Raw genomic sequence first — 24,844 nt, forward strand, 5'->3', positions numbered from 1 at the left:
TGACGAAAACTGTTTCTTATCAGTTTGCAAAAAAGCCAAAATTGTAGCATATAAAACAAAGCCGAAGCCGGTAAGCGAGTTAGTGAAATTCGCCAACTTTCAAAATGTGGTTCTACCTCGCACTCGCTGCGGCCTTGCTGGCCTACTCCTGGATATCGAAGCGGTACTCGTACTGGACGGCCCGCGGAGTTCCGACCGTTAACGGTGTTTTCCCGCTGGGAAACCTCGTGGGCATCGGGCGTCGGCACATGGCGTTCATGATACGGGATTGCTACCGGAAGTTGAAGACTTCGGGGAAAAAGTTTGGTGGAATTTACTTCTTCGTGAATCCCGTGGTGCTGGCGTTGGATCTGGACTTTGTGAAGGACGTGCTGGTGAAGGACTTTCAGTACTTTCACGATCGTGGGGTGTACTACAATGAGAAGGACGACCCGCTGTCGGCGCACTTGATTAGCTTGGATGGGTCCAAGTGGAAGAACTTGAGGACCAAGCTGACGCCGACGTTCACATCTGGGAAGATGAAGATGATGTATTCGACGATTACGGCGGTTGGTGAGAGGATGCAGGACCACTTGGCGGATGAGATAAAGCCTGGGGATCCGATTGAGATTCGGGACTTTTTGGCGAGGTTCACCACGGATATCATTGGGAGTTGCGCGTTCGGGCTGGAGTGCAACAGCTTGGTTGATCCGGAAACCATGTTCCGACAGATGAGTCGAAAGGCGTTTATTACGACACCGACGCAGTTTCTGAAGGCCATGTTTGGGTTGACGTTCCGCGATTTGGCTCGTAAGATGGGCTTGCGGCTGTTCCGGAAGGATGTAAGTGAGTTCTTCATGGGTGTTGTTCGGGACACGATTGAGTACCGGGAGCGTAACAAGGTGAACCGGAACGACTTTATGGATCTTTTGATCAAGCTGAAGAACGCTGAACCGTTGGAGGAGGGGAGTGACAACTTGGGGCCGTTGACGTTCAACGAGATTGCGGCGCAAGCCTTTTTGTTCTTTTTGGCTGGATTTGAAACTTCTTCGACGACGCTGTCCTACTGCATGTACGAGCTGGCAAGGAATCCGGACATTCAGGACAAGGCCAGGAAGAGTGTTAGTGAGGTCCTGAAGCAGCACGGTTCGATGAGTTACGAGGCGGTTCAGGACATGAAGTACCTCGAGTGCTGTATCAACGGTGAGTTCTTTGTTAAAACTCTTTGTAGAATGATATCAAACAATTCCGTTCTGTTACAGAATCACTCCGCAAGTACCCACCAGTGGCAAACATCTTCCGAGACATCACCATGAACTACAAGGTTCCCAACTCCGGAGTCATTCTGGAAAAGGGCTACCGCGTAGCGATCCCAGTGTACGGAATCCATCACGACCCGGAGTACTACCCGGATCCGGAAACCTTCAACCCGGATCGCTTTACCCCAGAGCAATCCACCAACCGTCATCCGATGGCGTTCCTGCCCTTCGGAGAAGGTCCCCGCAACTGCATTGGCCTTCGGTTCGGAATGCTCCAGACCAAGGTTGGGCTGGCCTATTTGCTGCAAAAGTTCCGCTTCAAGCCAACGGCCCGCACTCCGAGTCCGCTGAAGATTGCGCCCTCCAATGTGATCATGTCGCCCGAGGGGGGACTGTGGCTGAAGGTGGAGAAGGTCGAGTAAATACAAAAATATCTTTAAACTTGCCACTTTATTCGATTCTTTCAATATTCAACCAAAAATTGTCCTGTGGGACGAACAATCCGCTTGATGGAACGATTTTCGGTGGGATCGGTGTCCTGGGAGAAACGTTAAACCGAAAGTTCTGCAGCAGTGTTGCCAGCCCAACCCGGGTTTGCATCTGAGCGAATCTCATCCCAATACATAGCCGGGGACCTTCACCAAACGGAAGATAGGCAAAGGGATGCCGTTTGGCCACCTGGTCCGGGTTGAATCGCTCCGGATCGAACTTCATGGGGTCCGGGTAGAGTTCAGGGTCACGGTGAATCCCTAGAACGGAAATGTTTATGGGAGTTCCTTCTCGATGATGAAGTCGGTTTCCGGGACGGGATAGTCCTTGGTTGCGGTTCGAAATATCACAGCGGCCGGAGGGTACATCCGGAGGGTTTCTGAAAGAATCATAATTTCATATTAATTTTCTCCTGTTGAGGGCTGTTCAACCTACCAGATATACATCTGTCCAAATACTTCATATCGAAAACTGCATCGTAGGATAATGCGCCATGATGCTTCAGGACTTCCAAAACATTCTGCCTTGCCTTATCTTGAACATCCTGATTCAATGCTAACTCGTAGAGGCAGAACAACATCAATGTCGAAGACGTATCGAATCCAGCGAAGAAGAACAAGAAAACCTGTGCGGCTATCTCGTTCAACGTCAATCTCTCGCTATCCTTCGCCGAATTCTTCAGCTCAATCAACAAGTTCATAAAATCATCTCGCTGGACTTTGCTCTTCTCGCGGTATTCAACCACTTCCTTCACGGTGCTCATGAAGAAGTCGGTAACATCTCGCTCCATGATGGTCATCCCGAGGGCACGTGCCACCGGCTTGATTTGCTGTGCCAGGAAAAACTTGACCATCGTGAAAGGTGGCAGCGTCGAAACCCTACGACCCATTTCACGAAACTCCGCCCCCGGATTCTTCAAGCTGTTACACTCCAACCCAAAGGCACAGTTCCCAATCACGTCCGTGGTAAATCTCGCCAAAATGTCCTTCATCTCAACGTTCGAGTCCATAGACAATTCTTGGCCCAAACACTTCTCCAACTCCACCGCCACATCCCGTACGATCGGGAACATCAGCTTCATCTTCCCCGAGGTGAACGTTGGCGTTAGTTTAGCCCTCAGCGCCCGCCATCTGGATCCTTCGATCGTGAACAGATGCGCCGATAGCGGATCATCCCGCTCGTTGTAGAACAGCGATCGATCGTGGAAGTATTGAAAATCCCGCACCAGAATTGTTTTCACAAATTCCAGATCCGTTGCCACGACCTGTGGTCCAAGGAAGAAGAAAATACCACCAAAGGGGCCACATCGGTCCTTGAGTCGTTCGTAGCAGCTGTGCAAGACCTCGGCGAGGTTCAGTCGGGTGCCAAGACCGCGGACGTTGCCGGTTGGGAACGCTGGGTCCAGGTAGGGCACTCCGCGCACCTTCCAGTAGTTGTAGCGTTGCTTGATGAAGAGTATCGCTAGGGTGATGACGAGCAGTAGAATAATGTACATTTGATGAAAAATTGTGAAATATGCGAAGCTAGGTCCGACTGCTTCAAACGCTGATTCCATACTGTCTTAAGCCAGTCGGAATACAGATTAGCTTATCTTTCAGTGAATACAAACACGAATCATGAACATGGGCAAAAAACGTGTCTACATAAATATGAGATTAAAAATGCAGAAGTGTGAATATTTGTGTTGATTGATCAAATTAGGGATGTCGTTAGTATTTTTCGAAACATATTTTGAGGAAAATAAAATTAGGTCAAGTTTAATATAAATAACTTACATTTAAACTTAATTAATCTTAAAATGCCCACATTTCATTTTTCATTTCATTTATTGGATTTTTGTTGGCAAAAATATCACTGCAGTAATTAACCTAAGCTTAGATATGGGGTACCTTTCAACAGCTGACCAATTCAAAGGGTGTTAGAGTTTACTGGTACACGGGAGAACAAATTGAACAAACATTTTTGCCTTCCTCACCTCAATGAGGAAAGGCTTTAAAATCACTCGAAAAATGAACTTCTTTATTTGACCTCATAGACCCACCTTCACGTATACCTATCGACTCAGAATCAAATTCTGAACAAATGTCTGTGCGTGTGTCTGGATGTGAGTCCGTGCACCGAAAAATATGCACTCGATTATCTCCGGACTGGCTGAACCGATTTGGACCGTTTTGGTCTCATTCGATCCGTCTTGGGATCCCACAAGACCCTAGTTAATATTATGAAGTTTAGAAAAGTACTTCAAAAGTTATGCTAAAAAAACGATTTTAGCTAAACTTCGGAAGATTGTAAAAAGGGTGGTTTTTGTAAGAAAAAAAAAAAAAATCTGACAACCCCATCAAAAGTTATGAGCACTTAAGTGTTATTCATAGACTTTTTTAAAGCCGGATCTCATATATTTTGATGAAAAAGTTGTCCGGATCTATCATGCGACCCTTCGTTGGATAGGTAATCAAAAGACCTTTTCAACAAGCCCAAAAGATTGAAGATCTGACAACCCTATCAAAAGTTATTAGTACTTTAGTTTTTTTGATACACGATAATTTGATAAAAAAATAAGTGTTATTTATACACTTTTTTGAGGATGTGGTGTCTTTACTTTATGAATGTGAGGAAGGCACCAACCACCTAAAGGTGGATTAAGTAACGTTTTTTATTCACTGTTTGTTTTTGGTTTTGGTTTTGGTTTTGGTTTTGGTTTTGGTTTTGGTTTTGGTTTTGGTTTTGGTTTTGGTTTTGGTTTTGGTTTTGGTTTTGGTTTTGGTTTTGGTTTTGGTTTTGGTTTTGGTTTTGGTTTTGGTTTGGTTTTGGTTTGGTTTTGGTTTTGGTTTTGGTTTTGGTTTGGTTTTGGTTTGGTTTTGGTTTTGGTTTTGGTTTTGGTTTGGTTTTGGTTTTGGTTTTGGTTTGGTTTGGTTTTGGTTTTGGTTTTGGTTTTGGTTTTGGTTTTGGTTTTGGTTTTGGTTTGGTTTTGGTTTGGTTTTGGTTTTGGTTTGGTTTGGTTTTGGTTTGGTTTGGTTTTGGTTTGGTTTTGGTTTTGGTTTTGGTTTGGTTTTGGTTTTGGTTTTGGTTTTGGTTTTGGTTTTGGTTTTGGTTTTGGTTTGGTTTTGGTTTTGGTTTTGGTTTTGGTTTTGGTTTGGTTTTGGTTTTGGTTTGGTTTGGTTTTGGTTTTGGTTTGGTTTTGGTTTGGTTTTGGTTTTGGTTTTGGTTTTGGTTTTGGTTTTGGTTTTGGTTTTGGTTTGGTTTGGTTTTGGTTTTGGTTTTGGTTTTGGTTTTGGTTTTGGTTTTGGTTTTGGTTTTGGTTTTGGTTTTGGTTTTGGTTTTGGTTTTGGTTTTGGTTTTGGTTTTGGTTTTGGTTTTGGTTTTGGTTTTGGTTTTGGTTTTGGTTTTGGTTTTGGTTTTGGTTTGGTTTGGTTTTGGTTTGGTTTTGGTTTTGGTTTTGGTTTGGTTTTGGTTTTGGTTTTGGTTTTGGTTTTGGTTTTGGTTTGGTTTTGGTTTTGGTTTTGGTTTTGGTTTTGGTTTTGGTTTTGGTTTGGTTTGGTTTGGTTTGGTTTTGGTTTGGTTTGGTTTTGGTTTTGGTTTTGGTTTTGGTTTTGGTTTTGGTTTGGTTTTGGTTTTGGTTTTGGTTTGGTTTTGGTTTTGGTTTTGGTTTTGGTTTTGGTTTTGGTTTTGGTTTGGTTTTGGTTTTGGTTTTGGTTTTGGTTTTGGTTTTGGTTTTGGTTTGGTTTTGGTTTGAAATTTTGGTTAAAACACAGTTAATGTTGGCCTCTAAAAAATGGCAATTTTAAAACATTAAAAAAAAACACAAGAAATTTCGCATAAACCAAGTCAAACTTTCAAACTTTGTTTTTAATCGGTTGTAATCGGCCGAAATTTATTCTAACACATTCCACTTATGATGTTAAAATAAGTATGCAGTATTTTTGCTTATGACTTTACTTGTATTAACGTGACTTGTTGAAACTTTAAAGATAATGATTGCATTTTATATTAAAACATGTGAAGAACAGTTTAAGAGGTTTAAGTGTTCCTTTATTGACCATACAAACAAGTAGCAAATTTTATTTGCTTTTCAAAGATTAAAGTTAAATAATAATCAATCCGATTTTCATCTTTTTATCTCACTTGATCAGTCACCAATTCGATCCACCTGCAGGTACAGCCCTCCCTCAGCCATAATAATCCCACTGGCGGGATTAATCTTCGCCGGAATCCTCGTCCGCGGCGACACCGTGAAGCGGAAGTTCTGCAGCAGTGTTGCCAGCCCGACGCGAGTTTGCATCAGCGCAAAGCGCATCCCAATGCAAACACGTGGACCCTCCCCGAACGGAAGATACGCAAACGGGTGCCGTTTGGCGACCTGGTCCGCGTTGAACCGATCCGGGTCGAACTTCATCGGATCCGGGTAGATCTCCGGATCACGATGGATCGCCAGCACTGGAATGTTGGTGGCGGTTCCCTTTTCGATGGTAAAGTCGGTGTTCGGGACGTGGTAGTCTTGGGTTGCGGTCCGGAAGAGGATTGATGCTGGCGGGTAGATTCGGAGGGTTTCTGAAAGTAGATCGTTGTTTAGGGGTTGATATGGAGTGTTTATTGAAGTCATACCGAAAATGCAATTCTCCAGGTATTTCATGTCATGAATCGCTTCGTACGTCAACGATCCTTGCTGACTCAGGACATCTCGTACGTTTTGTCTGGCGCGATCTTGAAGGTCTTGGTTCATCGCCAGCTCGTACAAGCAGAATGACATTAGGGTTGAGGACGTCTCGAATCCAGCGAAGAAAAACACGAACGCTTGAGCTGATATCTCATTGAGGGAAAGTTTCTCCATGGATCGTGACGATCCTTCATCGACGGGTTCTGCATTCTTCAGCTTGATCAGCAAGTTCATAAAGTCATTTCGTTCGACATTGTTGCTTTCACGATACTCAACAGTATCCTTCACGGCCTTTAAGAAGTATTTGGTAACTTCTTGGTTGAGCACGGTAACTCCAAGTTTTCGAGCCAAGGGTTTTATTTGCTGTACGAAAAACAGCTTAATGATAGAAAACGGAGTGGTCGTGAAGATCTTTCGACCCATTTCACGGAACTCTGCGTTGGGATTTTCCAGACTATTACAGTCCAACCCAAAGGCACACTTTCCAATGACGTCCGTCGTAAATCGGGCGAGAACATCCTTCAGCTCAACTTCACCACCGTCATCTTTTTCCGTAACCAGACACTTTTTCAACTCCGCTGCGACATCCGCCACGATCGGGAACATCAGCTTCATCTTCCCAGAGGTGAACGTTGGAGTCAACTTGGCACGCAGATTTTTCCACCGTTGTCCCTCAATCGTGAACAGATGTCCCGTCAGCGGGTCATCCTTTTCGTTGTAGTAAAACGAACGATCGTGAAAGTACTGGAAATCCTTCACCAGAATCGTTTTTATAAAGTCCAAATCGGTGGCCAGCACTGTCGGTCCCAGGAAGAAGTACACCCCACCGAAGGGACCCTTTCCCTTGAGTTTTTCGTAGCACTTTTGAAGCACCTCGGACAGGTGAAGACGCGTTCCCAGTCCCCACACGTTCCCAGCTGGGAACACTGGATCAGGTACGGCACCCCACGCACCTTCCAGTAGTTGTAGCGCTGTCGGACAAACAGCACCAGCAGCGTCACCACCGCTATGAGGGCGAGGTAGATCATAGTCTGAAACGCAAATTCGAGACATCAATCAATTGTGTCTAGAGTTATTTTTAGCTGAGATGTGTCATCTGAGATTAGAATCTTTTAATTCAATGACTTTGAAATTTTCTCATTTGTGCTAATTTTGATGACATTCAATTTATCCCTTATCAGAGTATTTGGTATCAATACAAATTGAATAAAAAACACGACTCACTTATCTCACCTGGCGTCCCAGTCGAAGCCGTCAATTTCAAATCCCTGGAAGGAATGTTCACAGTCGCACGTTCAACAACTGAATGGTGGATGGTTTGTAAATAACGCGAATATTCATATTCATTCTTGCTTACTCAAAACAAATCATAGTCAAAGTCTCTCGCGAGAGCAATTTGAAAAGAGAGCGAGTTCAATTTCGCTTTCGCACTTCTCAAAATATCCCATTCAAACAGATCACAATCTTTTCAAATATTTCAATGAAGTTGAGCTTGTTGAATAGTGCGGTTTTAGAATTGTTCAGAAAGTTAACAAAAATTCATTTTTTAGTTTATTTTTCCTAAAAAAAGTTTTTTTTTCCATAAAAGAAAGGTTAAAATCTCTTCGAATAAAATCCCTGAATTGTCACCATCATTCCTCCAACTTCTCGACCTTCAACCACAACCCCCCTTCCGGCGTCAGCACCGCATGCCGCGGCGAAATCACCAGTGGCACCACCGACTTGGAGCAGCGCGAGAACCTAAAGTTCTGCAACAGCGTCGCCAGGCCAATCTTCGTCTCGAGAATTCCGAACCGCGCCGCGATGCAGATCCTCGGACCCTCCCCGAACGGCATAAAGGTGAACGGTCTGCGTTTGGCCGTTTCTGCCGGGGTGAACCGGTCCGGGTTGAACTGTTCCGGGTCGGGCCAGTACTCCGGATCGTGGTGGATGGCGTAGACCGGGATCATCACGTTCATGCCCTTGTGGAAGATGAGGTCGGAGTCGGGAACGGCGTAGTCCTTGGTGACGCTGCGGATTAGGTTGGCCCCTGGGGGATACTTGCGGAGGGATTCTACGGAGATTGAGTTAGGTGTTAAATTTTGTTTTGAATCTTGAAGCTAGTCTTACCGTTGATACACTGCTCAATGTAGTCCATATCCATAGCGGCTTCGTAGTTCAACCCTCCATGTTTCTTCACAGCATCCCTTACGCACTGTCTTGCCCTTTCCTGAATCTCCTCGTTCAGCGATAGCTCGTACAAACAGTATGACATCGTCGTACTCGAGGTCTCGAACCCCCCGAGGAAAAACACGAACGCCTGCGCCACCACTTCATTGAAGCTCAAACTACCGACCCTCTCGTCCGAGCCGTCCAGCTCACCGTTATCTTTGAGCTGAATCAACAGGTTCATGAAGTCGTTTCGCTGCACATTGTTGCGCTCTCGATACTCGATCGTTTCGCGAACGACCTTGAAAAAGAACTCCGACACGTCTTCGGCAGTGCCCTTGATGTGGAACTTGCGCGCCAACTCTTTGAACGTCGCCATGAAGAAGAACTTTAGCATGCGCCTCGGCGGTAGTTCAAACACTTTTTTGCCCATCTTGCGGAACTCCACGTCCGGATCGTTCAAGCTGTTGCAGTCGATGCCGAAGGCGCACGTTCCGATGACGTCGGTGGTGAACCGTGCCAGCAAGTCCTTCATCTCCACCTCAGAATCTTCGCTGATGTGCTTTTGGATACACTCCCGGAAGCGATCCGCTACGGTTACGATGGTCGGACACATCATCTTCATCTTGCCGGAGGAGAAGGTCGGAATTAGCTTCTTCCGCAGGTTCGTCCATCGCGTTCCTTCGATGTTGAACAGGTGTCCGGAGATTGGGTCGTCCTTCTCGTTGAAGTACACTCCACGGTCGTGGAAGTACGCAAAGTCACGCACCAGTACGGACTTGACAAACTCCAGATCGAGCGCCAGCGCGACCGGATTGGTGAAGAAGAAGATCCCGACGAACGGATGCTTGCCCTTCGCTTGGGTGTAGAAGCGGGTCATCAGCTGGGACGAGTGGACGCGCCGTCCGACGGCCTGGATGTTGCCGAACGGGAACCGCGGCTCGATGAAGGGGACATTGTGGCGCTTCCAGAAGGAGTACTTTCGTCGCACGAACCAAATCGAGAGCGTGATAATTGTTATCAGCAGGTAGATCCACATCTTGCCGAGGGGACTGCTGGTACGAGACTAACGAGTTATCTAGTTGAATGAGCCAAGATAGTGGATATCGGACATTTCCAGAGCAAATAATTACACAGTGGCTCAGCTTTTCGCTGAATTGAAGCGAATACCGCTTAGATGACTGTCGAGAACTCAACTACTGCTGTCCTCATTACAAAGAGGATTTTCGCGAAGATTGAATCAACACACTGTTGAATCCGGTCAGAACGAACACAGCAATAAAATTATGTAGCCATATTGAACGCTGAACGTGTGCGTGCTTTGCACGGTTCACTCAACCACGTGCAGGCAAGGCCTTCTTTATTTACAAACAAAACATGATTCATGAACTGGTTCATTCATGCCGGTACTCTTAAAGCTCCTTTATTTTGATTCACTGGTAACTCATTGACCAAATCTTGTGATGCTTAAGCGCACTTTGTGCCAACCTTTAATCTACTGAACCTTCTCAATGCCCAACCAAACGTCCCCGGCTGGTCCGTGAATCAAATTCACCGGGTCGATCACCAGCGGAACGGGTGACCTCAAGCACAGACTGAATCGGTAACTCTTCAGCAGCAGCGCCAGTCCCATCCGCGTCTGGAGCAGGCCAAACCGCATCCCAATGCAGATTCGGGGACCTTCGCCGAACGGAAGGTAGCTGAACGGGTGACGCGTTGACTTTTCTTCTTCGGAGAAGCGCTCCGGACGGAATTTTAGAGGGTCTGGGAAGTGTTGTGGGTCACGCTGGATGGCTAGATTTGGGATGCAAAGTCCGGTTCCTTTCGGGATGATGGATCCATTCGATAGCTTGTATGGTTTTGTGGTCATCCTGTGCAGCGTTGCTACTGGTGGGTAGATACGAAGGGTTTCTGTAAAGAGTTGCTTGTTAGATTGTTACAGAATCTTAGCACATCACCTCACCATTGATGATCCAATCCAGATAGGTCATCTCCATGATGGCTTCGTAGCTAAACTTGTTGTCATGTCTGCTCAATACATCTAGGACACAACTTCTTCCCTTCTCCTGAACGTCTGGATGCGTAGCAAGCAAATGCAGCGCAAACGTCATGGTCGTAGCAGAAGTTTCAAAGCCAGCAAAGAAGAACACGAACGCTTGAGCTGCAATCTCTTCAAAGGTCAACTTCTCCAACCGCTGTCCGGACATCTCCTCCGCAGCTCCATCTACCTCCCCATCCATGTATCCCTTGTTCTTCAGTTCAATCAGCAGCTGCATGAAATCCTTCCTCTGCACATTGTTCTCCTCCCGATACTTGATCGTATCCCGAACAACAGAAAAGAAAAACTCCGACACATCCTCGTCATTGAACCTTATTCCCAACTTCCTCGCCGTGTCCCGGAACATCATCGCAAAAAACACCTTCAACGCCTTCAACTTTGGAAAGTTAATCATCCTCTTACCCATCTCCCGGAACTCGGACTTGGGATTCTCCAAGCTGTTACAATCAATCCCAAACGCACACGATCCAATCACATCCGTCGTGAACCTCGCCAGCAAGTCCTTAACCTCCACCTCATTCACCCCGGCCACATAGCCCCCCAAAAACCGGTCAAACTGCTCGCCCACCGCCAGTATCGTATAAAACATGGCCTTTAACCTGCCCGAGGTGAACGTCGGCGTCAGCTTCGCCCTCAACTTGCGCCACTGGTGCCCCTCCATGAAGAACAGGTTAGCCGACAGCGGATCGTCCCGCTCGTTGCTGTACACTCCGCGGTCCACAAAGTAGTTAAAGTCCTTCACAAGCACCGTTTTGGCAAACTCCGGCGACAGCACCACCAGCACCGGATCCCGGAAGAAGTAAATGCCGGCGTAGTCGTCACCCAGCTTGGTCAGCCGCCTGTACAGATTGTCCATGATGTGGGCAAAGTGGATCGTCGGCTTGAGCGTGTCGCCGACGTTGCCCACCGGGAAGCGGGGTTCCAGATAGGGTACGTTCCGGTCCTTCCAGAACTGGTACCGGGACTGAAAGTGCGAGTAGATCCATTTGAGGAGTGCGAAAAGGAGTGATGCGAGGAGTAGCAGCAGGACGTTCATCTTCGATGAAAGGCACTGTAGTGACTAGAAAACGTCGCTTGGATGTAATCAACTTAAACCGGGTGTTTCCAGGCGGTTATCATCGTTTCTGTTTTTATCAGACAATTGATTTAAAATCGATTTGCCGGCTAAATCACTCACGAATAAACTTGTAATGAGAGCAAAAGGGAGAGAAAAGTTACACATTGATTTGTTTTTGTTTTGAACCAAAAGTATTAGTGAATTCCGTAAGGGGGCCACAACTTTCTCATAAAAGTGACACCTGGGTTGTAGTAGTGGAAACGATAAGACGAGGGGGAACCAAATGGTTTCTTCGACTTTTTGTTTTTGTTTTCGATATTTTTCCGCATCAAAATTATATTCATGCAAAAAACTTTTTCAAATAATTATCACCTCAGTTGGTTTTTATCAAAATTCATTTTTTTTTATCGTGGTTTACAATTGAGATTTTTTTGATATTTGACAGAAACATTTCCCATGCAATCTCCTTTTCTGATCGATTTAGAGTCTTTGGAAAAGTTTTAGGTTACAGAATTAAAGATGATGTATAAAATGGTTCCGGACGGCTAAAAACATTGTCAAACAAAATGTCATAATAATTCAAGATGCAAAATCAAGTTTGGAATCGAAAATTTATTTACACATTACATGATAAAATGCAACATTTTCAAAATATATGCGAAATTAAGGTGATTTTATAATCGTTTTTTTGTTATTCATATAAACTAATGCGTCCATCCCGGGATTTACTGGGATAAAATTCCTGAGATTTTTCCAAAATCGGGAATTCATGAATCCCGTTTTTTTATTAATTTTGTCTAAATTTCCCGAAATTTATAATATTTTGTTCTAGAAATTATGATTTGGTTGAAAAAACAGTGAAACAGTTGAAAACTAAGTAAGGCTACATCCATAAAGTACGTCACGCTAAAATCAGTCAAAATTTACCCCCCTCCCCCCTTTGTCACGCTTTTCCTATACTTATAACACGCAAGGTCACACTTCCTCAGACCCCCTCTCATACATACTTTATGGATGACGCCTTATCAATAGAACTTTTGAAGCAATAAAATTGGGCAAATGTGTTGGGCCTATATCAGCAAAAATAACATTAAAAATTGTAAGTTGTATTATCAAATTTGCAAAATGCCTAGCGTTTTTTTTAAATTTTGAATAGATTGGGTATAACATTTACGTAGAATTTTTGTTTTGTTTTTTCAATTCAATTAGTGTTTATTAGAATTTAACAGTTCTGCTCCAGGATGTTACATTTGCAATTCAGAGATTTGAAGAACCATTCAACTAAGATCAATTCATAAGGCTTTACAGGGAGGGAACATGTACATGTTTAGATTTTTCTAGCTAAGTGCTCTTTTAGGGAAAATAAATTTTTAGAAAAATCCCTAGATCCATGGAATTTTTTTCTCAATTCAAAAAAATCTTAAAATTTATTCTTAAGAACCGACATATTAATGAAATTAAGGCAAATGTACCGAATTGGGGCAGCTGATGAAGCCATATTTTCAACACAATGTTATGATATTTTTGATTATGATAAAATAGGGACAGAACAACAAAATTGGTATAGTGATTAACCTGCTCTTATTGAAACTGTAGTCCCAAATGGCCCCAACTTAAATGAAGATAAAAGGCAATTTGAAAAATATTTGTTGTACAAATCATCGAATTCGATACTTATACTTAATTTAACATTGATTAAATAAAATTTTCTTTGTTTCCATTTTTTGTTTATTTTTCTGACATTATCAAAAACATCAAGAAAAAAATCGAGAGTTTATTTCAACCCGACGCCGTCGTGCTATCTTGTCGCACCCGCCATTTCGACGTTCCGAGAAAAATGCGTTTTAATGTTTGACCTTGAATATACAAAAATGAGAACACGCAATGTAAACAATAACAAACACGTTTTGTTTGTCTGACCATTCTGTGCATTGTCCCAAAGTTTGGTTGAAGTTGGTTGCTGGAGTCCCGAGTTATAATTACAAATGTTTACGGTAGTCTAGCTTGTACGTGCGACAAACGCATCCTGACTTTCCTGGCCTGAAATCCCTTTGGCCTTTTGTCGCACTTACATCAATTTTCATGGAGTGACAAGATAGCACGACAGGATTGAAACTACTTTCATATATAAAGTGACAAAAATGCACGGAGTTTTTTCGGTTTTTGTTGAATATCTCAGGATTGAAATCGAATTTTGGGGATCTGTGACGGTCAAAAGGTGAGGCATTATGAGCTGCACAATATGGCGTTCTTAACTCAATTTGGCCCAAAATGCACGTACGACAAGTTAGCACGATGACGACGAACCGTGCACATCACCCAGAGCTTTTGCACCCAGATTATTGTTACAGACATTTAAGTATCTTCAAAACTACGTGAACTATCGATTTAATTTTTTATTCATCCCCTAAGCTGAACAAATTTCTCGACAAAATTTGTCAATTTTTAAAATAAAATTATTTAAGACTTGAGTCCTTAAGTTAAACCAATTTTAAATAAGAAGACGATAACTTCCTTGGCAGCTGTGTACCCTTAAAAGGGCTTTTAAGCTGTTGTGCTTTATATATTTATAGGACCTTTTCAAAAAAAAAGAACTCTAGAAATATTTTTCAACGAAGAAAAAAATGACAAGAAACTTATTTCATCTGAATTATATTGGCGAAAAACTCTGATTAGTTGTTTTAAAATCCGTTACACATGCACTTTATAATACATAATCACATTAAATTTAAATGCTCATAACATGTCTTTAAAATGCAGTCTATGTTCAGTGATGATTTTAAGCATTAACAAATATCCCGGAATCCCGGAAATTCCAGGGATTTCAAAACTATTGTTTCCCGTTTCCCGAGAAATTCAAAACCCGGGTAAACAAGACGCTTTACATAAACGTTTTGAAGAGAAAGCGAAAACATTTGTTTGAATTTTGACGTAATTGTTTTTCGGGCAGCTGGTTGTTGAGGTAGATATAGTATCTTAAATTAAAATATCTAAATATCAGCTGTGAAATCTATCAACTCTTTTTTCAATCATTTTTATACTTCAGTCGATCAGCACTAACTGTTTTCTTTAACAGTTAACAGTTTTTTCAAAATATTAAATAAATTGCTCAAACGAAAAAAAAAAACATAACTAACTCCATACTATATTGTCGGCAAATTTTTGCCTTCCTCACCTTACTGAGGAATGGCTATAAAATCACTCGAAAAATGAACTTCTTAATTCGACCTAGTAGACCTACCTTCACGTATACCTATCGACTCAGAATCAAATTCTGAGCAAATGTCTGTGCGTGTGTATTAGGGTGGGTACGTTTTTCAAAAAGTTCTCGGATCAAGTTTTGGTATGGTTCCCCTTGTAGGGCATGCCCATAGGGACTTTCATGCCAAATATCAGCTCATTTGGTTGTAAACTGGCTGCGCGCATCAGGGTTAAAGTTTAAATGGGAATTACTATGGGAAAATTGGAAATTTTGTTCAAACGCTCCTACAGGTCTGGGAAAACAACGCGCCAACTTCTGGTATGGTCAGGCCTATGGGGAATGGTCTGGAGAACACTTTTCCCGAAGAGAGCATTTGGATTCGTTGTCCCTAGACCTGGCGCATCGGCAAACAATCCGATGTCTCCGAAATCAACGCACAGTGGGCGAAATGGAACCCAAAATCGGACTTAATTGAACGCGGCTGATTCCCTGGTATGAAAAATAGTGTTTCTTATGTAAAAAAATCCGGGTAATTGATTGGTGATGGTTTCATCCACCGCACGAAACGGCAAAGGGTCCATTTTGCCCAAATTCCCCATTTTTTACATTTTTTCTTGAAAATCGGTCTGTATTTAGAGCGGAGGCTTTATGCGGCCATCAAAATGCACTTAACTTATGTGAAAATGTCCCAGAAATCCAGTAAAAATATCCACTTGCACCGCAAAATCATCTAGGGTCAATTAACCCCAATTCCGCTATAAAAGCATTTTTGGCCATTTTCATATGTTAGGTCAGATTTTAAAAATCTGAAAATATTTTTATCGTAAAGATCACACAATTTTACATAAGAATGACGATTTGCACTTGATAGTTTGACACATTTATGTTGATAAAAATAAAAATTATGTAAAAGGCAGTTTATTCTGCGTTTGACAAAATTGGCCCAAAATTGATTCTTCAATCTTTTTATTTAGTTTAATTTCTATATCAACATAAATGTGTCAAACTATCAAGTGCAAATCGTCTTTCTTATGTAAAATTGTCTGATCTTTACGATAAAAATATTTTCAGATTTTAAAATCTGACCTAACATATGAAAATTGCCAAAAATGCTTTCATAGCGGAATTGGGGTTAATGGACCCTAGATGATTTTGCGGTGCAAGTGGATATTTTTACTGGATTTCTGGGACATTTTCACATAAGTTAAGTGCATTTTGATGGCCGCATAAAGCCTCCGCTCTAAAATAGACCGATTTTGAAAAATGAATAGGAATGCAAAACCCGATTACCATATAAGAAACACTATTTTTCATACCAGGGAACCAGCCGCGTTCAATTAAGTCCGATTTTGGGTTCCATTTCGCCCACTGTGCAACGGTTTTCCCCCAAAAAGCATCAAATTTTCCTTAGCATTCTATGAAAGCTTGATGAACACCGCGACGCCATACGTCAGGCAGCTACCACGTGGGTGAGAAACGGCTGGAATATTAATTGCAAACCTTCTTTTAACTAGAAGATGATCATTTCGAGTAATTCTGATATTATTTAGTCGTATTCAAAATCTTTGCATAGCAAATTTGTGTTTTATTGCTAATATTTCAACCACGTGGTAGCTACCTGACATATGGCGTCGTGGTGTGCATCATGCATTCATAGCATGCTAAGGAAAATTTGATGCTTTTTCCGGGAAAACCGTTGATTTCGGAGACATCGGATTGTTTGCCGATGCGCCTGCGGTCTAGGGACAACGAATCCATATGCTCTCTTCGGGAGAAGTGTTCTCCAGACCATTCCCCATAGGCCTGACCATACCAGAAGTTGGCGCGTGATTTTCCCAGACCTGTAGGAGCGTTTGAACAAAAAGTTCCAATTTCCCATAGTAATTCCCATGTAAACTTTAACCCTGATGCGCGCAGCCAGTTTACAATCAAATGAGCTGATATTTGGCATGAAAGTCCCTATGGGCATGCCTTACAAGGGGAACCATACCAAAACTTGATCCGAGAACTTTTTGAAAAACGTACCCACCCTAATATATATATTTTGTATTGCTTTTGAAAGAAGAGAAAAAAATATTTAAAAAATATTTAGTAGCTAAAAAATTCTCCAAACCACAAGATTATCAGTCAATAGGAGAAATTTCTTTCATAAACGAATAAGTATTGTATTATGGTGCAAGTGCAGTGCACAACTTTAATAAAGTGCATTTAATTATGAACTGTAGTGTTTTAATATACTTTTTTACAGAATACTATGGACAAAATTTTCTTTAAATTTATGTTTAGCTCAGTTTTATAAAATGTGCTTACTTCTTTGTTTTTACACTCTTCAATTACATGAATGATTCTATATTATACTGAATTATTCTGATCTTAATTTTAAACATGAATATTTAGAACATCAACGTCTTCCTTATTCTTATTTATTCTAGGATTTAAACCTGCTAAAATATTTATAAAAAAGTCTACTTTAGTTCATAAACTACAAAATCTGAGTAGCTGCAAGGGTCTAATCAAAAGTATATGTAAATCATGACCTTGAAAAAAAATGAAGGAAAAAATTATTTCTGAACTTTTTTATCTTTTTTGTTAAATTAAGGTATGGCTGCGAACTGTAAAAACTTTAGAATTACTAGCATTTTATTTTTATTCTAATACTCAATAAATATCACAATCAAAAGATATGAATTTGCAAATTTACGGAAATTTAAACAGAAATGCAATTTGCACTAAATATCAACTATTATTTTTTTTAGGAATATGATTTGTTATCGTCAGCATGCTTGAGATTCCACACAAACGTTGCCATAGAGTACACATTCCTCACCAAAGCAGTGTACTTATCTTTACCCATCAAGAAGAACCCTCCGCAGCTGATTGCAAGTGGCTTCTGGGCTTGCTGCATGATGATCAACATGGATGTCCTCAACGATTTGGAAAGTTGAGTAGAATGCAGCAAATTATCAGGCCATTCCAGATCCATAATCCTTTGGGAGGTTTCCACATTCTATAGAATAACTTGATAAACTTTATGAATTTTAAGAACATGCGATTTATTCTTACCACTTGATCAATCTCGGTCGCCAGATGGCAAAACACGTAACATTCAGCCATAAAGTTGAAGACTTTTACCAGCATAATTACCATTGAAATGTTGAAGGACTGTACTCTTACAATTGTGATAGCAGACATTGCCGTGAAAAACATTGCCATGTAGTACACGAGGAAGAATGATATTTTGGTAAGCTTTTCGAGCGATTTTAGTTCCTTTAGGATGAGCGAGTGGTATTGGACGTTACGTTTGATTATGTTTTGAGACTTGATCCAGAATATTTTTGATTTTTTGTTCTGAGATTTACACGGAAAAATCGTGCTGAAGGCTTTGCTGATTACTTTGAGCTCGCACGTTAGTTCTACCATTGGGATGTAAATTGTGAGAAAATTAACACTTTCCAAATGTGAATACACTAGCAGTAGTGATTCGTAGATTCGTTCCAATTTGGATCTAACCAATGGATTCAAATAGCTCATGTCAAATGGTATTTTCAGTGGTTCATAGTCCGGACTCGTCATGATGGCAACGATGGTCTGAAAAGCCACATTTGCCGTGAACAAATTCAGCATTCGATTAATTGAGCTTTTCGCTTGAACTCTAATCTGTTGAGTTTCTGAATCATTTGTTGAGAGCTTTTCCATGTGCCTAACCTTGCAGTACACATTTTGATATTTCCAAGTGATAAAACTTCTGACGTGGATTAACATGCTACCAAGACTGGTGTTCAACCCCTTAAAAACGGACTCGAAGTTTTCGAACCTTTGAAGTATCATAACGAACTGTAATTGAATCATGATGAAGTGTATTACTATAAGGCATCTGTACAGATTCCACAAGTGTCGAATAAACTTATTGTCACTTTGCAAACTAACACCGGACATCATAAACACATATCTCATAAATAGGTATTCTTCTCTTTGAAATGTTTCCTTTTTGGCCATTTTTGGTTAAGTTTTTAGCAAGGTTCTTCTGTTAAAATTGACTTGTTAAATCATTCACCAGTGAACAATTACTAAATCCTACTACTTGGACTGCTTTTTTGAGATTTGAAAACACCTTTCGGCTTAAACTTGTGATTACATAGAAAAAGTTGTTGAATGAATTCTACGAACTGAACAACAACCTATCAGATACACGTACTAATAAATTGTCCTTTTCTTGGAACGTTCCAACAGTGGTTTTCTTCAAGTCATCAACCTTTAGACATGAACATGAGGTAACTTCTAAATAGCATTTAAAGTGCTTTAAACTTCCAAAGAAACATCAACACCGAGTACGTCATTCGCACCAAGAGGGCAAACTTATCCTGACTCATCTCGAAAATCCCACCGCAGCTGATTCCCAGCGAGTGCTGAGCTCTGATCGTCACGATGAGCAGTGAAGTCCGTACGGATTTGTATTCCTTCGGGTAATCCTCCGAGTAGTGCAGCATTTCAGGCCAGTCAAGGTTCATGATCTTATCGGCAATTTGGGAATGCTGGAATGGGAATCTTAATAAAATATTGATAAATCAGCTACAAAATCCACTAACCGCTTCGTTGAGTTTCGTTGCCAGATGACAAAACACGTAACACTCGACGATCATCCGGAGAATGTGTTCAAGCAGAAATATTGTCGCCATGCTGAACGATTGTACATTTAAGATGGCTATGATCGTCATCGAGACATAAAGCATGGCAGTGTAGTAAATTATGAGAAATGATGTCCTTGTTAGTTTTTCGAACGATTTGAGTTCTCCTATGATATCCGAATGCCGCTGGACGAGACGATTGATTCTAGACTGGGTCATGATCCAGAAGGTGGTTTGCGCAGATTTTGAGGAGGGATATCTGGGTTTGTTCTGAAATATTCCAGCGAACGAGTTTCTTATGATCTTTAGTTCACACAGTAACTCTATCATCGGTATGAAGATTGCCAGGAAGTTGACACTCCCCAGGTGAGAATACACCAGCAGCAGGGATTCGTAGATTTTTCGCACTGTCCGCTTCATGGCCGGACTCAATTGGGTCAAATTTATCGGGAATGCAATCGGTGCGTAGTTTGGACTTGTCAACGTTGCTGATAATATTTGTGCGGTAACGCTTGTCATGAAAAAATAAACTGATCCTCGAATTATTTTTCTACCACGAGTTCGAATTTCGACATGTTGAGGGCCCAAATCTTCAAAATCACACTTTCTAGCAAATTGTCTTGCCCGTCTGTACACACACTGAGTATTCCAGATTACCAAAAGTCTGAAGTAGATTATCGTGCAACCAAAGATGTTATTGAATCCATGGAACACCGATTCGAAACTGGACCAGCTGCGAAGAATTTGCATGAAGCGAACGTCAAACAATAGATAGTGCATGGCCATGATAGTTCTGAAAATATTCCAAACAATTCTGGCCCAACGATTTTCACTGTTCAAACACACACCAGACACGGTGAAAACGTAGTTCATGAACAACTCCTCAACGGGTTGTTGTTTCACGATTTGGAGCTTTTGAGCGATTTTAAACAAGAAATTTCTGATTGTCATTTTAGATTTGAGATTGAAGACACGATCTACCATAGCCAAAATCCGAAATTGAACTAACTTGAGGTTCTGTTTGAAAAAGACATCTAGTTTGAAATTAAAAGTAGATCCTTTGTGCAGGTTTGTCCATAAGAATTAAAAAAATGTCTACAAAGTTTTAGTTTGAATTGTTATTTTTACAATGAGTTCAACAAACAAAGATGATTCAATGAATGTCTTTGTCGGAGAAATAAAGTTGAAATAAAGCTTAAAATAGAAATAGTATATGATTTGTATAATGATACTGTTAGGCAGCAGCCACCTCAACTGGTTACACTTTTTGTCACGTGGAAATAACATAATTGTTCGTTATTATCTGTGAAAAACTTTGTTCTGTCTCGACTTGATTATCCGAGGGCATTGGAAAAAATTTTACTTCGGATAATCATCTTTTTTTGCTATCCTATTTTTGATAATCGAGCTTATGTACGAAACCACTTTAAAGTGACTAAGAATTTTCAAATTCAAGATTGCGGCCAAAATTACGGCGAAGCAGTATTTAGAAAATAAATTTAGTAAATTGATAAAACATTTGTATTGGTACTTGGTACTTGGTACTTGGTACTTGGTACTTGGTACTTGGTACTTGGTACTTGGTACTTGGTACTTGGTACTTGGTACTTGGTACTTGGTACTTGGTACTTGGTACTTGGTACTTGGTACTTGGTACTTGGTACTTGGTACTTGGTACTTGGTACTTGGTACTTGATACTTGGTACTTGGTACTTGGTACTTGGTACTTGGTACTTGGTACTTGGTACTTGGTACTTGGTATTTGGTATTTGGCATTTTTTTAACTCCCGACAGAGGTATTACACGATTCCGTACCTATTAGGCTGGTACAAATTTTATTTTAGGTTTTTGTCCCCCCCCCCCCCTTCAAAGTTGGCTCGAAAAATCAGGGGGCAAAAAAATATTTTTTCAAAAAACTTTAATATTTCAATGAAAATTTAAGTGCAATCAGTTGAAATTAATTTTGAATGCATTCCCCTGCGCTTAGAATCATTTTTAGCATGTTTTGGTTGATTTAAAAATCATTTGAATTTTTGAAAATTTTCGATGTTTATTATCGCAAAAAGTTTTTTTTTCGCTAAAATTTTGGTTTTCGTCAAATTTAACATTTTTTGAAAACTAATGATTGCAAAATAACTGAACTAGTGTAAAATACATTTTTAAACACCTTTTCCGTGCAAATGTTGAAACTATGGCTTGTTATTTCAACATTTTTATTTTTTTATTTTTTGCCCCCCCCTCGAACCCGGCCCGCGCCGAGGGACAAAAACTTTGAAAAATATTTGCATCGGCCTTAGTTCAATCCATAACTTCCCCTGGAATACCTCACGTTCCACAAAAACATCACCATGCTGTAAGTGGCCTTAACCAGCGACTTGAACCTGGTTCGATCCAGCTCAAACATCCCTCCACAGCTGAGCCCCAACGAGTGCTGGGCCCGGGCCATCACGACTAACAACGAAGTCCTGACCGATTTGTACTCGCCGGTAAAGTCCTTCGAGAAGCGGAGCCTTTCCGGCCACTCCAGGTTGGTTACGGCGTCGGATATTTTGTTGTTCTACGGAAAAGTGACAATAATTGCAAGAATTTCATGATTGTTAGAACCATTTGTTACCGTTTCGTTGAGATCTGCTGCCAGACAACAGAACACGTAACATTCCGCGATGGAACGCATCATATGTTCGATAATCACCACCATTGCCACGTTGAAGGTGTGCATTTTGAACACGATCAAGATGGACATCGAGATGAACGCTATGGCCGAGTAGTAGATTGCAAGAAAGGACAGCTTTGTGAGGTTTTGTAGAGATTTCAACTCCTCAAGAATGCTAGCGTGGTGCTGAACGATTCGTGCGATTCTGGACTGAATCATTATCCAAAATGTTGTTTCCGAGGTTTTTAAACGATTCCGGTTGGATTTCCTCATGATTGTCTTCTTGAATGAACGCTGAACAATTTTCAACTCGTAATGAAGCTCAACTAAGGGAATGTAGATGGTGAGAAAATTGACACTCTCGAGGTGCGAAAATACTAGCAAAATCGATTCGTAAACCCTTTTTGAGATATTATGCAGATTTGGACTCAAGTAACACAGGTTGAACGGGAAATTCAATGGTTCATACTCTGGACTCATGAACAGAGCCAAATAGATTTGAACAACTACGTTAGTAATGCAAATTTTCAATGCACAGTTGATTTTTTCCTTGGCTTCACGACGCAATGTTGATGTTTTCTGAACGTCCATTTGAAATGATTGAGGATGTATGAAGTTACGAGATTGTCTATAACAATCCAAGCTTTTCCAAATGACAAACGCTCGTAGATAAACGAAACTACTGGCGATGTTAGTATTTATTCCTTGAAACACGGCTTCGAAAGTGTGGTTTTTCCGAACTATTAGTGCAAACTTGTACCACACTAGTAGATAATGGGAGGCTAGAAGCATCCTGTACGCATGCCAACTTAGTTGAATCAGTTTGCTTCTGCTTTCTAGATGTATACCAGACATAGCCAATGCGTAAGTCATGAAGAAGTTGTCTGATTGTTTTCTGTGATTCATTTTGAACTTCTTTAAATGCAGTTTAAACGACTTGAAATAATCCATATTATGGTTGAAAGTACGTACTATCTGAACAAGTGATTGAACTCAACTCAACGCAAGCTACTCTCTCATGAATCATGTCACCTAACAAAAGAAAAGTTTGTTCTCAACCTATGATTACCGTACCAAAAGTTAACCAAAGTTTTGGTTTTGAACTCAAACAAAGAAGTTCTTCACCTTGAAATTGAACCATCACACACTTCCCCAAGTTCACCAAGCCACACCATGGCCCTGCTTAGCGTTCCACACGAACATCATCACCGAGTACGACCTGTTGACCAACCCGGTAAACTTGGCCATCGTCAGCTCGAACAGTCCTCCGCAGCTAATGTTCAAGCTGCGCTGCGACTGCATCGTCACGATCAAGATCGTCGCACGAACCTGCCGAAATTGACTAGCAAACTCCTTTCGACAGCGAAGCTGGGAGATCCACGGCTGGTGTGACAGTGTTGGACCGATCTTGGAGTGCTCCTCGTTGAAGGACGAAACCATGTGACAAAACACGTAACACTCGATCAGGTAACGCAGCGTGTAGTCGATTGCCGTCACTGTGAAGATGTCCAGCGTTGCTCGGAAGAACACGATGATCACGCCCAGTGCGATGAACAGCATCGTCATGTAGTACAGCAGGAGGAAGGATAGGTTGGTCAGGTTTTTGAAGACTTTCAATTGATTGAGGACCTCACTGTGGTGTTCGATGCAGGTGTTCAACTCGTCCTGGAGAAACCTCCAGAAGTTTTGCTCTCCAGGTTTCTGCTCAAGTCTGACCTCGACCCGATCCATGACCTTTCCAAAGGAATCAACGGCGATCCGCATCTCAGCTCGTAGTCCAACCAATCCCAAATAAATGGTTAGGAAGTTAGACGCCGCAACGTAGCTGTAAACCGCCCACAGCAGAGAGTACAGCCCGGTGAACAGACTCCGCTCGAAATCGCTGAAATCCTCCATCCCAAAGGGGATCTGGAACGGGTCCATGTCGGTCATTCCGCTGCTGGTGATGCTGATCGATTGAAACAGGATGTTCGCTATGAAGATGATGGTCACTTTAACCGACATTTCGTACGATTGCTGGCGAATTCTAACGGCTTCCGGATCATCCGCGCGGAAGCTCCTCTCGTTGAGGTACTTTCTAACCGTCTTGCAGTGTTTAAAGTTGGCCTGGATCAGCATGGATCTCGAAAGCAAGATCGTTACTCCCAGCGCCACGTGGATGCCGTTGACCAGCGGGTCGAAGGTTCGTTCCGTGGTTAGAGTGAGGAGAAGTCGACGCAGGATCATGGCAAAGTGCAAGATCATGAACACGCGGTACACTTTCCAGCACAGTTTGATGAAGCCATTTTTAAGCGGGATATAAACTCCGGCGGTGGCGAGGAAAAAGTTGAGAATGAAGAAGAGATCCGTTTGGGGTGTGAGTTGAACGTGCGTTCGCCAAAACTTGGTGAAGTGCTGTCTGATGCGGTTAAACATTGTAACTTGGTTCGAGATTCGGTGCACACTGGTCGTTAGTATGAAACAAACTGTTTAAGATTGAATTGAAAGTTCTGTAGAAGAGGTGTCGAAAATTACCGCAAACAGTTGTGATTAAATTATTCAGAAAGTAATCATCATTTTGTCAATTTTGATAATCACACCTAGATGATCATTGAAGGAACCGAAATTAATTGATCTTTTATTTATTATGCAGGTTTGAACAGCATAGTTAGAATGTTTTGAATTCTGGTTTGCTTCACGTTTAAAATATTTTTTGTCTTGACAACTCTTTATTTTCTTA

At 41.6% G+C, this 24,844-nt stretch overlaps 5 protein-coding genes and 1 pseudogene across 7 annotated transcripts; 1 reads left to right on the forward strand and 5 right to left on the reverse strand.

Moving 5' to 3' along the window:
* The first annotated feature begins 74 nt into the window (after nucleotides 1-74).
* On the forward strand, nucleotides 75-1,660 carry LOC6050716 (probable cytochrome P450 6a13). Its single transcript, XM_038254729.1, has 2 exons — nucleotides 75-1,182; nucleotides 1,242-1,660. The coding sequence occupies exons 1-2, from the start codon at nucleotides 105-107 to the stop codon at nucleotides 1,658-1,660; spliced, it is 1,497 nt and encodes a 498-aa protein (XP_038110657.1). The 5' UTR covers nucleotides 75-104.
* Nucleotides 1,661-1,671: 11 nt separating this feature from the next.
* On the reverse strand, nucleotides 1,672-3,269 carry LOC6050717 (annotated as a pseudogene). The gene is made up of 2 exons (XR_005277326.1): nucleotides 2,163-3,269; nucleotides 1,672-2,106 (listed from the first exon to the last, which is right to left on the reverse strand). The product of XR_005277326.1 is annotated as a cytochrome P450 6A1 (transcript).
* A 2,465-nt stretch (nucleotides 3,270-5,734) lies between these two features.
* LOC6050718 (probable cytochrome P450 6a14) lies at nucleotides 5,735-7,409 on the reverse strand. The gene is given in 3 exon segments (XM_001867245.2): nucleotides 5,735-6,275; nucleotides 6,330-7,313; nucleotides 7,316-7,409. Coding segments are annotated over 3 exon segments (1,500 nt in total). The 3' UTR covers nucleotides 5,735-5,853.
* A 282-nt stretch (nucleotides 7,410-7,691) lies between these two features.
* On the reverse strand, nucleotides 7,692-9,787 carry LOC6050719 (cytochrome P450 6A1). Its single transcript, XM_001867246.2, has 2 exons — nucleotides 8,491-9,787; nucleotides 7,692-8,434 (listed from the first exon to the last, which is right to left on the reverse strand). Exons 1-2 carry the CDS (start codon nucleotides 9,566-9,568, stop codon nucleotides 8,013-8,015), a joined length of 1,500 nt encoding a protein of 499 aa, XP_001867281.2. The 5' UTR covers nucleotides 9,569-9,787; the 3' UTR covers nucleotides 7,692-8,012.
* A 127-nt stretch (nucleotides 9,788-9,914) lies between these two features.
* Nucleotides 9,915-11,817, reverse strand: LOC6050720 (probable cytochrome P450 6a20). 2 transcript variants are annotated; one of them, XM_001867247.2, is made up of 3 exons: nucleotides 10,493-11,817; nucleotides 10,005-10,440; nucleotides 9,915-9,939 (listed from the first exon to the last, which is right to left on the reverse strand). In XM_001867247.2, the coding sequence occupies exons 1-2, from the start codon at nucleotides 11,622-11,624 to the stop codon at nucleotides 10,025-10,027; spliced, it is 1,548 nt and encodes a 515-aa protein (XP_001867282.2). In that variant the 5' UTR covers nucleotides 11,625-11,817; the 3' UTR covers nucleotides 9,915-9,939; nucleotides 10,005-10,024. The 2 variants fall into 2 exon arrangements, with proteins under 2 accessions (XP_001867282.2, XP_038108433.1); XM_038252505.1 differs by having other exon boundaries at nucleotides 9,915-10,440; nucleotides 10,493-11,650; nucleotides 11,719-11,815.
* An 11,466-nt stretch (nucleotides 11,818-23,283) lies between these two features.
* LOC6050722 lies at nucleotides 23,284-24,540 on the reverse strand. The gene has a single exon (XM_001867249.2). The coding sequence runs from the start codon at nucleotides 24,538-24,540 to the stop codon at nucleotides 23,284-23,286; it is 1,257 nt and encodes a 418-aa protein (XP_001867284.2).
* Between the last annotated feature and the right edge of the window lie 304 nt (nucleotides 24,541-24,844).

Source organism: Culex quinquefasciatus, chromosome 2, assembly GCF_015732765.1.
Source record: "Culex quinquefasciatus strain JHB chromosome 2, VPISU_Cqui_1.0_pri_paternal, whole genome shotgun sequence".
Lineage (NCBI taxonomy): Eukaryota > Metazoa > Arthropoda > Insecta > Diptera > Culicidae > Culex > Culex quinquefasciatus.

Excerpts from the sequence above, each read along its gene's own strand:
- LOC6050722 (XM_001867249.2), bottom strand. The coding sequence starts at position 24,540 with ATGTTTAACCGCATCAGACAGCACTTCACCAAGTTTTGGCGAACGCAC.
- LOC6050716 (XM_038254729.1), top strand. The coding sequence starts at position 105 with ATGTGGTTCTACCTCGCACTCGCTGCGGCCTTGCTGGCCTACTCCTGG. Across the intron at positions 1,183-1,241 it reads CCTCGAGTGCTGTATCAACG|AATCACTCCGCAAGTACCCA; the intron begins GTGAGTTCTTTG and ends GTTCTGTTACAG.
- LOC6050720 (XM_001867247.2), bottom strand. The coding sequence starts at position 11,624 with ATGAACGTCCTGCTGCTACTCCTCGCATCACTCCTTTTCGCACTCCTC. Across the intron at positions 10,441-10,492 it reads TCTGGATTGGATCATCAATG|AAACCCTTCGTATCTACCCA; the intron begins GTGAGGTGATGT and ends AACTCTTTACAG.
- LOC6050719 (XM_001867246.2), bottom strand. The coding sequence starts at position 9,568 with ATGTGGATCTACCTGCTGATAACAATTATCACGCTCTCGATTTGGTTC. Across the intron at positions 8,435-8,490 it reads CATTGAGCAGTGTATCAACG|AATCCCTCCGCAAGTATCCC; the intron begins GTAAGACTAGCT and ends CAATCTCCGTAG.